The 17,537-nt window shown below is 39.3% G+C and overlaps 2 protein-coding genes across 2 annotated transcripts; both read left to right on the top strand.

Moving 5' to 3' along the window:
* Window positions 1–9,132: 9,132 nt before the first annotated feature.
* On the top strand, window positions 9,133–10,986 carry LOC145604164 (uncharacterized). Its single transcript, XM_081660113.1, has one exon. It carries the CDS (start codon window positions 9,133–9,135, stop codon window positions 10,984–10,986), a length of 1,854 nt encoding a protein of 617 aa, XP_081516239.1.
* Window positions 10,987–13,304: 2,318 nt separating this feature from the next.
* On the top strand, window positions 13,305–14,009 carry LOC145604163 (uncharacterized). Its single transcript, XM_081660112.1, has 2 exons — window positions 13,305–13,450; window positions 13,571–14,009. The coding sequence occupies exons 1-2, from the start codon at window positions 13,305–13,307 to the stop codon at window positions 14,007–14,009; spliced, it is 585 nt and encodes a 194-aa protein (XP_081516238.1).
* The last annotated feature ends 3,528 nt before the right edge of the window (window positions 14,010–17,537 follow it).

Genomic DNA, 17,537 nt, shown 5'->3' with positions numbered 1-17,537 from the left:
AGGTTTTGAGAAGTAAATTGTTCTTGATCATATTTTTGTTTTGATGAGTTTAAAAATTGTATATTTTTGAAAAAAAATAAAAGTATGATGAAAAAAAAAGAAGTTCAAGAAAAAAAAAAGAGCAAAATGAAAAAAATGTTTAATGTTCAAGTGTTCTAATTGAAGGTTGATCAAAAGAAAGAAATAAAAAAATAGAGTCTCAATGAAATAAAATCAAGTTTGAAGAGTTAAAGTTTGTTATCCGCTCAAGTGTTACATTATTATATCTTTATGAGTGAAATTTGTAAGTGTTGGGATTGTTTGATTTGTTTAGAGTTATTTTTGGTGGATTTTTGTTGGAGTTGAGTATGCTGGAGATAATTGGTCATTATTTATTTTGATCATGGGTTTTATTAGGATTTGGCTCCCTTTAAGCATAGCTTTTCTCTCACATATTCCCAAATATATCCTACCCTTTACCCTAGCCTTACATTACAAGCTTTAAAGACCTTCCGACCTTGTGCATAGAGTTGTGTAGATGCGAAAGTAGTTGTTTATCAATGCAAAGAATGACTTGATATATTCCGAGTCAACTAATAGGTTGAGTGTATGTCTTTTTAAACACACGAGTGTTGTGAGTTTAGGAGGGCATTGTTCACAATAAAGGGGTTGGGTGGAGAGCGATCGAGTACATCTTTTACTCGCCACATAAATGAGAGTTGAGTGTGTGAGCACTAGTCTTGAATGCTATATGCTCTTGTGGTTTGCTCTATTTGACAATTGTTAGGGAAGATTGGTAGTTGGATGGATTTGATTGGTTGACTTTGGTACATATTTATCGGATTTACCTTGAATTATATTTATTGATTTTAATTGTATTTGGGGTGAAGTATTGATTTATTTTATTCATTTCTTTGCTTAGGGACAAACACTTAACACATTACATAAGAATAGGTTATTTATAACCTAATGATGAGTAACCTTTCATCGCCATTTTGTCGGGTTGCATATCAGATCAGAGAATTCTTTGATTTCCTTTATCCTAGCCCTTTTCCTTTTTATAACCCCTAAACCATTTTATTTAAACCCATTTAAGCCCATACCCTATTGTCATGCAAAATTGTTTTTGAGCCTCATAATTTTTTTTCAAACCTTATGTGGTTTAATAGCTCTTGAAATAAGCTTTCCAATGATGGATATGTCATAATAAGCCCAACTCTGATTTAAAACGAATGAGATACACGTAAAATACTAGACTCAAGCCAAAATCGACACCCTTGCACAATTTTGTTCATATCATAAAATCTAAAGTTGATTTTGACTTAATTCTAATTGAGCTAGAAAGCAAAATGCAAGATTCTCCCAATGGTATCTTATTTGACTTATTCTATGTTTGGATTTAAAAGTTATGGAATTTTTAACAAACTGCGTACGACCTGTTTTAACGCGCCGCGCATTCGTGCAATGTCAATTTCTATCATGTCATGTCCACTGAAATGTGGAATGCCGCTTTACGTCCGTGTAATCTTTTTCTTTTTTCTCGATTTTTAGTGTAAAATCGTGTACATTTGCCTTGCCACATCATTTTTCCATGTAACGTCAAATGCTAATGATGTGTAACGATAATTTTCGATGTGGCATGTTAATCCTTTGCCTGCTTTATCTTTCTTCTGCATCCTTGCCTATAAGGATCCTAGGCACCGATTAATACGTATAATCAGCCCTATTTTACACTTTTAATATTGTTCATCATTATTCCTTTAAGCATTTCAAAGAGACATTTAGGCGTGAAAGGTTGAAATCTTGACAAATCTAAACTCTATTTAAATTTAGATTGATTTAAATTCATAAACTTTTTGAAGTCACTAACATTATTTCATTCACTATCTATAGACACCTAATTGTGTCTCCCCAACTCAAACTCGATGATGAGTGACCTTTCACCGCCATTTAATCAGGTTGTGTATCAGATTTGTGAATTTCTTGAACTCTTAGCCCATTAATTTCTATTGTAATCCACCTAATCCAATCTATTTCTAGCCCAAACATCCATGTAAACCTTTTCTTAGCCCTAATGATCCATAACCCTTAGCCTATTTTTCTCTTTTCTTAATCGCATTCCAAAACCGAGAATAGCCCTTTTTTTCAACAATATTTTATAAGCCCAATTCCAAATTAAAACGAATCAGATATGAGCTAAATACTACCCTAGACCCAAAATCGACATCCTTGTACTCAAACGTCCATATCTTAAAACATACAAATGATTTTAACCTAATTTGAATTTGTTCCGAAACTATATTTCTGGATATTTCCAACGATATATTATTATTGTAATACCCCGTATTTTTAATGTATTTTATAAATTATTTATTTAATTATAAAATATATTTTGGGTCAAACCATTTTAATTATTGGATTATAGATAAAGCAAATATTTATATTTGGGTTAACAAGTATTTAATCCAAATGTAGCCCATCTTTCTTATGAAACAAATCATCCTATTTTTACTTTTGGGCCACCTATTTCATCATTTAAAGTCCATTATTTTTATGAAGCCCAAACATACCCTAACCTACTCTACACTATAAATGCTCCACTTATCCCCAAAATTTCCCACACAAAAAGGTTAGTCTTATTTTCTTCTCTTTTGTTTTATTAATTGTGTAATTATAATAATTGATTTATGGATTTTGATTTTATTGTTTGAAATTAATTTAATTAGTATCAAATTGTATTGTTGATGATTAAACTTTATAATTTCAGATTTAATAAATGTCATAAATTTCAGTTTTGTAAATTTTATAACCTAGGGTTTTTAATTATTGAAAATCATGATTTTAGGGTTTTCATGAACAATTGATTTAGGGCTTTTATAGTAATGATGTTTTGAAATTTTGGTGATTATAACTACTAATTAGTTTAACTTAATTTCAGATTATTTTGAACACGTAAATTTGTGTTTTAATTTTTAGATTTTCGTTCGTTAATATTAATCCCGTTTTAATCCCGACCAGGTTCTAAATTCATCCGATTTTGATAAAAAAAAGTAGTGTTTTCCATAAGAAAGACTCACTACCTTTGGTAGTGAGCACCAACCTCTCGTGGCCAAATTCAGCCTCTAAATATGATTTTTGGGCAGTTTTTGGTTTTTAACGAAGTTTTTTTTATTGCTTTAAATTTTATCCTTGAGTTTAAAGGGTAAGAGATAATTTAATTTTTCTATGGATAATTTAAGTATAAAGATGTATTTTGATGAAGTTTTAAAGGGGTTTTTTGATTAGTTTAAAATGCTGAAAGTTTATTTAAAGTAGCATAATTTTGATTTTAATAAAAGGGTTGTGATTACCTATTAAAAGGGAGTTTAATTAGGGGTTTTTAAATAATTTTCATATTATTTTAAATGGTTTAAAGTGAGTTTAAGTTGCTGGAAATTGTGTATACAAGGGTAATTAATTTAGTATTATTGTCCCTTTATGTAGGAGACTTGATTCGGGAATTGTTATAGTGTTTTCGGCCACTTTAAGGGCTTTATTGAGGTACATTCGCGTACTTAGCATAATTATGTTGATGTAGTAGCATGCTAAATGTGTTTGATTGATTATAAGTAATATCATGCTAGGTTTGGAATGAAAATTATGATTTAGATGTTATTGGTGATTGGATTATGAAACATGATTTATTTGTGATGGATTATTGAATGGAAAATAATAGCTTGGAACATTATTTATGAACCACATATTTATTTATGGCATGATAGAGAGCATGTTTAATTAAACTAACTGTTTAATTTGGTTTGGAATATTGAAAAGGAATTTTATTATGGTTCATATAATTTTTATTAATGCTTTAAGCATTAGAAATGAGCTATATAAGTGTCTATGTACACGAGGAATAAATTGTATGTTGGTGCCTTTGTGCACTTCAGGTGTTTTTAACACCTAGGGATAGGATTTTTGGCGCTTTATGCGTTTAAGGTGTCTTTGACACTGAGGTAGAATTAAAAAGGGTTCAACATTAAATAATATGTGGTCACTAATTATTCAAGAATTAAATTGGTATGTTTGGTTGATTGAACAATTATTGTTGATTGATTTATTATGCTTTGAGAGTCATCACCAAGTCCAATAACATGTAAATAACTTAAAGTGAAAGAGATTACGCACCAAAACTCTTGGAACGTATATACCTTGAGTATGAACAATGGGGGGAGTTATGGGGTTTTATATTTAACCATAACTTCTAATGGAGTACAGGACGATGTACATTCCTTTTTATTTATTATTATGCGCAGGAATTCTGCCACCTTTGAGTGGTTTTGTCGCTGGCACGATTAGCTCCCGAGTCAGTTAACCTCAATTTATTTGGGGGAGGTATAGTTGGAAACCCGTTCGATGCGTAATCAACGCTAAATGAATTATTTAGTGTCTAGTTAAAGTGTCTTGTTGATTGTTGTGTATGCTTGTAAACAGGTGCATTGAGGTAAGTGTGTGTTGATAAGTGAAAGCAAGTTAGTGTGTTTTATTACGCTTATGTACTCAGCTTTGCTGATTGTGTGTGTGTTTGTGTGTTTGGCCATGTCTTTATCTTGGCCCTATGATGACCCATTTTTAATGGAGAGTAGTGGGGACAAGTAGAGATAAATTTTTCATCAGGTTGATGCATATTCATGACGGGGCATGAGTGAAGAGTGAATCATGCTAGTTTACGATGTGTTTTACGCTTTATTTATTTATGATACATTTTGTGTGGACTAACGCAAAGGTTTGGTTTTGGAACGGTTTTGAATAAAGGCCTTTAGTGGTTCCAAGTTGTAGTTTGATTTTATTTGACTTCGTTTGTTTTGGTTTTAAACTTTACTTACGTTTGGTTGTCTTTAAGTTGACTTGTTTTGAACGGATTTTGATTTTAAGTCTTCAGCTGTGTACCTTTGATAATTGCCTTAGCCGTTTTCACGGTGGCAGTAATGTCTTAGATATTCCTAAATCGTATTTTAAAAGAGTAATCTGGGTATTTAAAGGAAAGGAATTTCTAGGGTGTTACAATTACCGCGAGCGGCATAAGTTGACATGGCTTGTCAATTTCCTTTTTGGTGCGCCAGTTTTCTTGTCATTTTTAATTCCTTCCGCATTTCGGCCTATTTTAGGGTTTCAATTAGCAATGTTCAAGATCTAAAACTCTTCTTCCAGACTTTCACTTTTAATACTCCCAAAAGCAATTCAAGAAACGAACCTTAGCAATACTCATAGTTATTCTCTTAAACAGAGACTTAAAAAGTTAAAAACTCTAAGGGTTTGACAAATCTTATCTTAGTTGTCAATAAGTAGTGGATACAAACCAGGGTAGCTGTCAATGTAATTGTTAATAGTACGAGTATTTGACAAAATTAAAATAGTAATTGAAATGTTAAATAATTACAATTGAAATCCATACATAATAAGGCTTGTAAGCTATATAATAACACTGGATCTTCAAATTTTAGTAAAAACTAAATAATTAACACAAAAATTAAAGGGATAGTACTTTAATCCTTTAAATAATAATAGAGGGTCACTTTCTAGTCACAATTAGAAGATGATCACAGATCAAACAAGCAATGCTCGGAGGATTAATTCCTACTAATTTAATAAAACAAAACACACACTCTCCAAAAAAAGCAACACTCGGAGAATTAATTCCTATAAATAAAACAAAACACACATTCTCCAAAAAAAAAAAAAAAAAAAAAAACCTTTATTTATATGCACCTACATTTATAGAGTGGAAAACCTTGCTAAGATAATATAGGAAACTAATAATCATAACACTAAGATAAGATAGAAGAGAATCCTATTCTTAATTTATCCTCTAATCATATTTGTAACCAACTACTAATTCCATCCTAATAACATAACTGAATCAAACAAATAACTATCCTAATAATCTAAACCCTTAAAGTCTAAAATAATAATAATAATGATGATGATGATGATGATGATGATAATAATGATAATAATAATAACAATAATAACAATAATAATAATAATAATAATGTTATGAAAATATTGTGTGGATATCCATTATCCTCTTTGTATGTTTCAAGAATATTCTAGATCTTGGGTTTATTGTTATCTAAACAAACCCTACTTATAATATTCTATGTATATATACCCCTATCATATGGAATAACACAGATAGATTAATTCTCTCTTAATCTCTCATATTTCTCCTTATTTCATAACACGTTATCAGCACCATTCTCTAACCAATCGCAAAATTTACAAGATCAATCTTTGGAGACGTGATTAATTACTACTGCTTGTGTAGACACCCATTTGTGTCTCCCCAAAACCAAACCCAGTGATGAATGCCTTTCACGTCGAACCATAATCGAATGAGGTGAAAGTGGTTGAAAGTCAAGTGTTGCGGTTTAGTTTTATTTAAAATTTTCTTCTCTCTGTTTTTGAAAATAACTCTATTTATTTGAAAATAGCCAAACCAGTTTAGTTTGGTCCATAATTAAGGTCCAATAATAGTGTAGTTGGATGGGGTTCGAAAAGACCTTTCCAACAATATATTATAAGCCCAATTCCGATGAATATTGAGGACGTTATGGCCAAAATACTAAACTGGGCCCGATTAATTATTTATATACGGCCCAATGATCTAGAGGAGGGCCCAATGTTAATTATTATTCCTAAAATTATTAGGATTAATTATAATTTTCTAGAAGTTTCTAGAAGGTTCTTTTTAATTCTAATATTATTAGATTTAATAATTATTTATTTTAAAATAGACTTTTATTTGGAATAAAACATTATTTTATCTTAAAAGTACATATTTTATCTTCTGTACGGATTCCGTAGATCAAGTTGATTAAAGATCGGATTCCGCGTGGAAAAAACGCGCTAATACAGGTTGTCGCCAAACGACAAGGCTGTCGCCTCGCGACAGACCCTGTCGCGTCGCGACAGAGTCAATTCCTGGCGACAGTGTGTAGTTTTATTCCTTATCAAATTCTGTGATTTTTCCGGACTATTTCCTTATAAATAGGGTCCCGAATCTCTGTTTTCATTCATCAATTCTTACTATCAGTTCTTTCTATTCTCTCTCTAAGCAATATAGCTTAATTATTTCTCCCTCTCTTTCTAAACCAACCTTTTTACAAAATACAATATTCCGCATTCACAAGACTTAGAATCTCTTAGCCAAGTTCGAAGTTGCCTTCGCCCTAGACGTGCAAGGTTTAATATTTTCTGAGGGTTTGGTCCCAAATCCAGTTTAAACTTTTTAACTCTTTCTTTCAATAATTTAATTTAATTCTTTGATTTATTATTTTCATTGAAGTTTACTAATTTGTGTATTTTGTTATTAGAAAGAGGTACGAGGCTTCAAAGTAAGTAGATTAGCTTACTCCCTATTTTATTAACAATGTAGAAAGTATGTTTATTATTGTTTTATGATTCCTAGTATCATGTTAGGATGTATTTAATTCCTAGTGTCATGTTAGGATGTTATTTAATGCTTTCTAGTGTCATGTTTAGGGTGCCTTTACTTATTTCTAATATCACGTTAGCATGTTAGTACCATGTTAGGTTTAAAGCTTTGATCTTTATTGTTTAGTGACATGCTAGGATTTGATATTAATCTTGTTAGTATCATGCCTAGGATCTTGCTATTATTATTAAGCTTTATTATGCCTTATCATGTTATTGTCATCGTTATTATTATTTATTGTTTATTATTATGTTGCTTGATATATTTTATTGTTATTGCTTGATCACACCTTTTATGCATGTTTAAAGGGAATTTGTACTTGAAATCACGCCTAATAAGATAATTAATAATTTGGTTTAGGCTAATGTGATTTTAACTCAAGTGATCGCCAATAATAGTTTTATTTGTGCATTAATTTCAACCAACATAGATAAATAGGTTAGGTTCAATATAATGTTTGTATGTTATTCGAAAAGCGCACATGAATACGAGCAGAAAAAAGTAGAGGCCTATTTTATAGGGCAGGTCCTTTCTTTTGTAGATTGGATTCGTACCCTCATCCCCGGACCCTGTTTGGTTCAAGACCTTATGGAGTTGATGGTCCTTTTGGATTGTCTTTTGGGTTTACAAGTTCCTAAAACTTGTTGGCGACTCTTTTGCTCTCTTTTTCTTCCCTTTGGAACGCCACCATACTTTAGTGTATGATCACAGTGGGGTTCAAGTTTGGGGTCATAATGCTTGAAATATTCCCTACAGCTTGATAAAGTGAAGAAATAAGATAATCGATTGTCATCGGGGTTAAATATCAATCCTCACCGAGGTCAGTGTTATGGGTAAAAATCTATAGATGAAAGTCAACGTTAGTCAAGAAAAGTCAAGCGACGAAGACCTGTGTTGACGAAGGTGAAAAGTGACGATGATTCTTCGTCATTGACGGAAGACGAAGTCAGCTAACAACTTCCCTATTTTCCCGCAAAGGATAGGCTTGAAGACTCAGTCCAGCCCAGCCTTCTCCAGTCCGTCTGGGATCAAAACAGAGAGGATATTTCGCCAACTGCATTCCGAGAATCAAGGGATCGAAACTCTATCTCCTAGCAACAGCTATAATTTAACTTAGAACATTTGTATAAAAGGGGAAGGCATCTACGAACGCTAACACACTGCATCCTAGTTACTCACGAACAAAAGATACCTATTGTACACATTTTACTACATTTTTTTGCCATAGTGAAAGTTTGGTAGATCCTCATTCTACCCGCGGTTTTTACCTTCATTGGGTTTTCCGAGTCAACAATTCTTTGTGTCGTTTTATCGCTTTCATTTTAGTTTGCCTTTGATTTTATTTAGTTGATCCGTAGCCTAGATTTTGATACTCAATCCCACTTAACAAAAATTAGCATAAACAATTTGGCGCCCACCGTGGGGCTACAACTAGATAAGATCCAGAAAAACCCTATTTCACTCTCAAAATGTCATCCAACGAAATGACCCCAGAACAGCTTAGGGAGGCCTATGAGAAGGCCCAAGCGGACCTCAAAGCAGCCAGGGAATCCAACGAGCGTCTCAGTTAGGAAAAGGAAGCGTCAGAAACCGACGCAGCCAACCTCGGTCAGCAGTTGGAATCAGCTAACAACACCCGTCGCCGCCAGCCAAGGCAGTTGGGCATGGTCCCCAGGATGCCGCCGTTGGATATCCTTGAGCCTCTGTACGATACCGATACTGAGTCCAGCGACGGAGAGATAGATAGAAACCCCCCGATCAGGAACGTCGGGCAGGGAAGCCTCCACACTCCAGGGAATGATCAAGACAACCCACCGCCAAATCAATCAGAGATCCTGCTCCAGAGGTTGGTCGCGTTAGAGAAGCAGAATTCCAGGGTGCTGTCGATGATGAAGAGGATGTCAGGTGTCCCGATCCCCGTCCAGAGAGAAGCCCCGGATGGATTCGCCGCAACGCCATTCTGCGATGAGCTGGCTATGGCCCGGATCCCCAGAAGAGTGTCGCTCCCGACATTCACGTCGCTTTATGATGGGACGACGTGCCTAGAGCAGCATGTGGAGTCTTACAAGCAGCGGATGTGGCAGGCCTCAATCCCGTTCGATTGCTGGGAGGCATGCATGTGTAGTATAACCAGTTTTGCTATGTTAGTTAACAAGTTTTATTCCCATTTTGAAAGTAGCAGGCAGTTCGACAAGCAAACCAGCGATCTGTACCTGATCGTCCAAGGACCCAGAGAAAGCATCAGAACCTATTGGTCCCGATTCAACAAAGAGAAAGTATCAATAAAAAACGTCGACAACAGGACCGCAATCGAAGCCTTCCTCCGTGGACTGCATACAGATTCAGATCTGTACAAAGATATGGTCAAGTATCCCTGCTCAACATTTGAAGAAGTCAGGACAAGAGCCGTGGCCCAGATGCGCTTCGACGAGGACATCGCCAACCGCAGCTCCTATCCAAATGCCAAAGGCCAGTCCGACCGCAAAGCTCCAAGCAATCAAAGAGGATCGTGGCGACACCAGCCTTACGAGGCATCAGGTAGATCACGTTCTGTTAATACTGTGCAGGTAGAACAGATCCTCGACGCCCCGCAATACCCCGAGATATCGGAGTATGGATTCGACGTCAACATCGTAGCGGTGGTCAAAGAGCTGGAGCCCCTAGGCAACAAAGTGCGCTGGCCGATGAAAAGCAACAAGCCCGAGTCGGAGAAGGATATGAGCAAGTGGTGTGAGTTCCACAGTGATCATGGCCACAAGACGGAGGATTGCTATGCCCTGCGAAGAGAGGTCACCTTCCAGCTGAAGAGAGACAACCTCAAGCATCTGCTGGGAAGGAAGAAGAGCGCCGACGCAGGCCGCCCTAAGCCAGAAAGTGCGACGAATGGACCTCCAAAGCCACCCGAAACCAAGGTAACCGTTAACGTCATTACTGGTTCAGATATTTGTGGACTAATGTATTCTGCAGCCAAAAGGATCGCAAAGTCTACCATAGATAATGCAGATGTTCCGGAAGAAATCAAAGATCCCCTGGAAAAAGAATTGGAAGCAATGGCAATGGCATTCGATGACGACGACATCAACAGGGAGCATGAAGACTCCTTGGTAATTTCGCTGATCGTCGGGAATTGTCTGCTTCGAAGGGTGCTGGTCGACGGAGGCAGCTCCGCAAATGTCCTGTTCCAGAGCACTATGGAAGTTATGGGACTGAAAGATAGCGACATCACCAGAAGGTCGACAACTTTGGTCGGTTTCAGCGGTGAAAGCATGTCAACTCTCGGAGACATAACCTTGCCAACCTATGCAGGAGGCCTAAACCCACAAACAAAATTCAACATCATCGACTGCCCCTCAGCCTACAATGCCATAGTAGGCAGACCATGGATCCATCGACTAAAAGCCATCCCCTCAACCTACCACCAGTCAATCAAATTCCCAACCCCGTGGGGAATCCAAGAAATAAAAGGAGAAGCCCGCGAAGCCAAACACTGTTACAAAACAACCCTAAAACCTACCATGAGAACCGCATAGCAATTACAGCATGGACCGACACCAGACAATCCCAACGACCTCGAAATTGACGAAATACCATTAGACCCTGGAAAGCCAGACCAAATCGTCCGTGTCAGAGCCAACCTAACACCTGAACTAAAAGAAACCCTCCTAGCCTTTCTCCGAGAGAATAAAGATTGTTTTGCCTGGTCTCATGAAGATATGACCGGAATAGACCCAAGTATCATCTCACACAAGCTGAACGTCGATCCGAATCACAAGCCTGTCAAGCAGAAGCGTCGAAAGTTTGCTCCAGAACGAAACAAAATTATCAATGATGAAGTGCAGCAGCTGATCGACACTGGAAAAATAAGAGAGGTCAAATATCCAGAATGGCTCGCAAATGTAGTCGTCGTCAGCAAGAAGAACGGCAAGTGGAGAGTATGCATCGACTTTACCGACCTCAACAAGGCTTGCCCAAAAGATCCATTCCAACTCCCGCACATCGACGCCCTGGTCGACGCCACAGCTGGACACGAACCCCTAACATTAATGGACGCTTACTCCGGATACAATCAAATCTTAATGCATCCAGATGATCAAGAGAAGACGACCTTCATGATCGACAAAGGTATATATTGTTATAAAGTTATGCCTTTTGGACTAAAAAATGCAGGTTCGACGTACCAGAGGCTAGTTAACAGGATGTTCAAAGACCAGCTAGGGGACACGATGGAAGTGTATTTCGACGACATGCTGGTAAAATCCAAGAAGTCAGAAGATCATGTCGGGCACCTCCGTCAAACCTTTGAAGTATTGCGTAAGTATGGTATGAAACTAAACCCTACTAAATGTTCATTTGGAGTATCTGCTGGTAAATTTTTGGGCTATGTAGTAACACAAAGGGGAATTGAAGCCAGTCCCGACCAAGTCAGGGCCTTAATAAATATTCAGTCCCCCCGAAATGTTAAAGAAACCCAAAATTGACAGGACGAGTGGCAGCATTGAACCGCTTTATTTCACAATCGTCAGACAAATGTCATCTTTTCTATAATGTTTTGAGGAAAAATAAAGGTTTTGGATGGACTGACGATCATGAAAAAGTGTTGCAGGAATTAAAGAAATACTTAATGACGCCACCCCTCCTGTCAAAACCCAAAACTAACGAAACTTTGTAGCTTTACATTGCCGTCAGCGCAGTCCTAACGAGAGAAGACGACGAGGCTGGGCAGCTTCCAGTTTATTACGTAAGTAAAACACTGCTCCCAGCCGAGGTAAGATACACATCCTTAGAAAAATTGGCTCTTGCTTTAATTACCGCTGTTAAAAAACTTAGGCATTATTTCGAAGCCCACCATGTAGTGGTGATGACTAACTATCCACTTAAGTCTGTTTTGAGAAAGCCAGATTTGACAGGTCGATTAGGCAAATGGAGCATCAACCTGAGTACAATGGACATCGAATACCAACCCAGGAAAGCAATAAAGTCACAGGCCCTAGCAGATTTTGTGGCAGACTTCAGCCCCGACTTACAGGCCGTCGCAGATAAGGAAGTAGAAGAAATCAACAATGTCCAAAGAGAAAGCAAATGGATTCTATTCGTCGACGGTTCGTCCAACCAACGAGGAGCTGGCCTGGGATTGGTGCTAAAGTCGCCACAAGGGGACATGATAGTAAGGTCTGTATCTTGTGATTTTAAAGCAATTAACAATGAGGCAAAATACGAAGCTTTGATTGCAGGAATGATTGTCGCCAAGGACCTAGGAGCAACATCCCTGGACGTATACAGTGATTCCCTTCTAATCATCAGCCAGATGACAGGAGATTTCGCAGCAAAAGATTCCAAAATGACAGCATACCTCGATATAGCCAAAGAAAAAGCCAAACACTTCGATCCATTCACCATCTCACAAATCCCAAGAGACCAAAATGCCCAAGCAGACGCACTGGCAAACCTAGCCTCCGCCCTCAAAAAGACTACCTTCACAAACATTCCCTTAGTCCACTTGCAAAAACCGTCCGTCACAACCAAAGAAATATTACCCGTCGACGCCGTCAGCAAAGACGATGATTGGACTAAACCCATCATAGACTACCTAACCAAAGACATCCTCCCTAGTGACAAAGCAGAATCTCGAAAACTTTAATACAAAGCCTCTAGATACCACATGGTCGACGGAGTACTATTCCATAAATCCGCATCAGGGCTATCCCAAAGATGTATCCAAAAACATGAACAACAACCCATCCTCAGCCATTTTCACGACGGAATATGCAGTAGCCACGTCGGAGGAAGAAGACTAGCTAAAATTGCAAAAAGACAAGGATACTTTTGGCCGATGCTCCACGAAGACGCAATGCAATACGTGACCAAGTGTGACAGCTGCCAGCGGTTCGGCAACACCGTTCATAAACCGTCGGAGCCTTTACACCAAACACTGACTCCGTGGCCTTTCATGAGATGGGGGATGGACATCGTCGGAAAGCTACCTGCAACACCAGGGTAAAGGGTCTATATGTTAGCACTAACTAATTATTTTTCTAAATGGATTGAAGCAGTTGCTTTGAAACAGGTGACGGACAAGGAGGTTATCACGTTCATATGGACTAACATTATTTGCAGGTTTGGAATCCCATCAGTAATCGTCTGTGATAATGGGTCGCAATTTATTAGCGACAAAACTCGTTCTTTTTTGCAGAAATTCCGCATAGAGTTGAGAACATCCACGCCTAGGTATCCGCAAGCCAACGGACAAGCTGAGTCCACCAACAAGGTTGTCATGGAAGCCATTAAGAAAAGGCTAAAAGCAGCTAAAGGCAAGTGGGCCAACGAACTTCCAGCAGTCCTGTGGGCCAATCGAACGACGCCAAGAGAGGTGACGGGGGAAACGCCCTTCTCCCTCGTTTATGGGTGCGAAGCCGTTCTCCCAGTAGAAGCCGAGTTCCCAACATCAAGATTCGGCCTCATGACGGAAGAGAGAAACCAGGAAGAAATGGAAGATAGCCTGGACGCAACCGAAGAATTAAGAGAGACAACCCTAATCAGAATGGCAGCGCAATAGCAAATCGTCGCAAGAAGCTTTAATAAAAATGTCAAGGCCAAGACGTTCCAGTTAGGTGACTGGGTACTTAGAAAAGCATTCTAAAATACAAAAAACCCAGCAGATGGTAAGTTCGCTCCTTCGTGGGAAGGACCATATGAAATCACACAGATCGTCGGCAACGGTGCTTATCGACTGACGGACCAACAAGGTAACCCCGTTCCAAGAAGTTGGAACGCAACTCATCTCAGAAAGTACTACTTTTAGTGGTCGTCGAAACCTCTCGTCGACAAAAAGGTAACGCTCTAATAAATTTCCAAATTCACTTCGTCCATTCAAGCTTTCTATGACTAAGTGTACTGACTTAAGCATCGGAGGTCCGTTGGCTGCACCAACGGCCAACGGTACTCTAACCATGTTGGTTTTGCAGATCAACGACAAAGTTGAGCAAAAACAAAGCAACAGACGACGGCTGCGGTAAAGAAAGCTGTCGTTCAAACGACAATCGTAGCACAACGAAAGCCCGGGACAAATCTGACCATAGCGTCCGACGCCAAACACCCGATACCTGAACAAATGAACTAGACTTCAGTGTTCAGCATCGACGCTTGGACGCAAGGGGCATTGGCAAACACCGCAACGAAAGGCCTGAAATATACAACGCCCTCGACAAAGCACATCCAACAGTTGTAAAATATTTTTTGATTTTCAGTATTTTGATATGTTCAGAATATTACTATGATATTAATAAAAGTTAACTTCTTCCAGAGTTTTTTCAAATCCCTGACATGTCAATATTATAAACGCTTTTTCCACGTACTTATATTTTGAAAAACTATTAGTCAAATTGTCTTGTTTTACAGAACACAAGACGGACAAAAAACGCAGTCACAGAAAACAAAGAAATACTTAGCATACAAAAGCAAAATGTATCAAGCGTCTTACACACGGAAATATCCAAAAGACCACTTACCCCCAAGTGGAATAAAACACAACGACAACAAAGAAACATTGTTTTCAAAGCAAAAGAAACAGAAATCCATTCAAAGCATACAAAGCAGAAAATAAAACCACCACAAGCGATGGCCTTCAAGCATCAGCTCCGTCGACGGGAAGATCACTGACGACCTCCTTGACAATATCATCAATCGAAGCGTTGTCGTCGACACCCTTGACCTGCAACTCCTCGGCACCCTCCAAAGGCTGACCCCCATCAGTAGCAGGTTGATCCTCGACGATGGGGAGCTGAGCTTCGCCCATGACGACTGGTAGAGGAACGACGGTGGAAGGGCCTGGGCCTGAATCCGCAGTCGACGCCACTGCTGCGTCCTCCTCCAACTCCTTGAGATCCCCGCCATTAGCCAGAAAACAATCGATCACCTCCTGGGGACGCCACTCTGAAGCTTTCCCATCTAGAAATTGCTTCATGAGCTTCGCCTTCAGCTTGATTTCCAGCTCCGCATAGTCGTCCAAGGCGTCCTCCAGCTCCTTCTGGGTGGTCATCAGATCTCCCTTTACCTTCGTCAAAGCCTCCTCCTTGGCCGCAATAACCCCGACCTTATCCTCTAAGTGCTTGGCCTGCTCCTTCAACTGCCCCCTCAATTGCTGAGCCTCCTCCTCTGTCTTCTTTTTTAGGTTCGACACTTGACTCTCCAAAGCGTCCACCTTCTTGTTGGCATCGTCCAACTCCCTTTTCGTCCTCTGAAACGCATTGACAGCAGTCCTTCGTTGATCCTCAGCATTCTTGGCAGCACTGTCTAACCTCTTCATCTTCTTAGCCAAGCCAATCACCCTATCCCTCAGCACCAACGAATTTTGCAAGCACTGTCCAAACACATCCCAAGTCACAAACCAGAAAAAATTCAACTCGACAAACCAAACAAGACGAAACCATACAAGACACTTACGTAAAGATGAGCCGATGCAGCTTCAGAGGCTATGTCCAACGCAGAAGTCCCAGCCAGAAGCTCCCTAGACTTAGGAAAGAGCAGCTGATTCAAGGCAGGAAAAAGAGAGTGTTGATCGCCCTTCCGAATCTCAAAAAAGTTGGCAGGAAAACGCGCCATGATGTCTGGCACTGAAGGCTCGTCGTCTGTCTTCTGGTGTTTGTGGGGAGGAGATGGCGATAAGGTTATAGTCCCCTGGTCATTGATAGTCCTCTAAGGGATTGGGGTCGACACCGCCTCCACCTTCTCAAGCACAGGCAACGGCTGTTGGTCTGGAAATGGAAGACCTCGCTTCCTCCTCATGCGCAGGTCTGCCTCCTGTTGGGATAAGCTTCGTCCTGGGGCAGCTGACTCTGCCAAAATCATAAGACACAGCAAATGAACGCATAAGCTAAGACATAAGTAACACATGCAAAAGAAAAAAGACAACGCAAAGCTTACGAGTTGACATCGTTTCTTCTGAATCTTCGACTTGCTGGGAAGTGTTCGTCGGTGTCCCCTGCTCCTGCACTGACGGCGTGGCTGTCGTCTTCTTCTTTCTCGCAAAAGTCCTGGCTGAAAGACTGAGGGAGAGGAATTTCTTCACGTTCGCCGACGATGTCTCCGACGATTCCAGAAATTCAAGATCCAACTCTGCAAAAGTAAAACCAAGATCAATCCATTTAGCCAATCCTAGTTTAATCGACGAGCAGTTAAAGAAACAAACACTTACCCTTCGTCGGCCAACCTTCCGTCAACCATGATCCTTCGACACCCAGAGATACTCTTTTCACAAAAAGAAACCACTTCTTCCAACCCCTATCATTCACATCCGTATTCAAAACTAGCCTACTTCCTTTCTTGGTCAAGCTAACAAATCCATTGTCCCCCATTTTCATCTCATACTCTATAGCTAAGTCCGACAGTGTAAAAGGTTCCTCCCAGTCCTTGGTCTTCTCTGCGATCAGAGAAAGAATTCTCCAACCTGAAGGCATTAACTGTCCAGGATTGATACCCAAGACTTCAAGAAATGACCTCACTAAGGGTGGAAAAGGAAATGTAATCCCCGTCTCTGCAAATGGGTACCTATAAAATACAACGAAACCTTCCGGAAAGTCCTTCCCTGTCTGACCAGGACCTGGAATGTGCGCAAAAGTTGTGTCGGGAAAACCCGCCATCTTGATAAATTTACTTCTCATCTCCGGCGCCATGGATGACCTTGATTGAGTCATTGGTTTTTTTCTGCGGAGGAACCGTCCCTCTTTTTTCAACAATACGAAGAGAAAACCTAATTCTAGTTTTGGGAATTTTGCTCGACATTCCGCCCCAGAAATTAACAAGCAAAGAAAGTGAATTGAAGAAATTACCTGTCAAACGAAGACACTTGAAGCTCCGAATCGCCGCCGCACGCTACCACCGGAGAGAAATCTGTGCAAAAGAGAAAGAAAAGCAAAGAAAGAAGAAGAAATGGTGTAGAAACTTGGGGAAGGAGGAAGCGTGCTGCAGTAATTAAGGCAGAGAAATGACGGTTAGAGTGAGAAAGTGGAGAGTGGAGTAATTGCTCTTAGGAGAACGTGCTTCCACGCGAAATGACGGAAACGCCCCCAAGTAAACCCACGTTTGT

Source organism: Chenopodium album, chromosome 22 (genome assembly GCF_948465745.1).
Source record: "Chenopodium album chromosome 22, dcCheAlbu1.1, whole genome shotgun sequence".
NCBI lineage: Eukaryota > Viridiplantae > Streptophyta > Magnoliopsida > Caryophyllales > Amaranthaceae > Chenopodium > Chenopodium album.
The sequence above is the reverse complement of the archived record's forward strand: the minus strand, read 5'-3'. Positions and strand labels throughout refer to the sequence as shown.

Coding starts and splice junctions, on each gene's coding strand:
- LOC145604164 (XM_081660113.1), top strand. CDS start 9,133: ATGCCGCCGTTGGATATCCTTGAGCCTCTGTACGATACCGATACTGAG.
- LOC145604163 (XM_081660112.1), top strand. CDS start 13,305: ATGCAATACGTGACCAAGTGTGACAGCTGCCAGCGGTTCGGCAACACC. Junction 13,451..13,570: donor AAGCTACCTGCAACACCAGG/GTAAAGGGTCTA, acceptor CATTATTTGCAG/GTTTGGAATCCCATCAGTAA.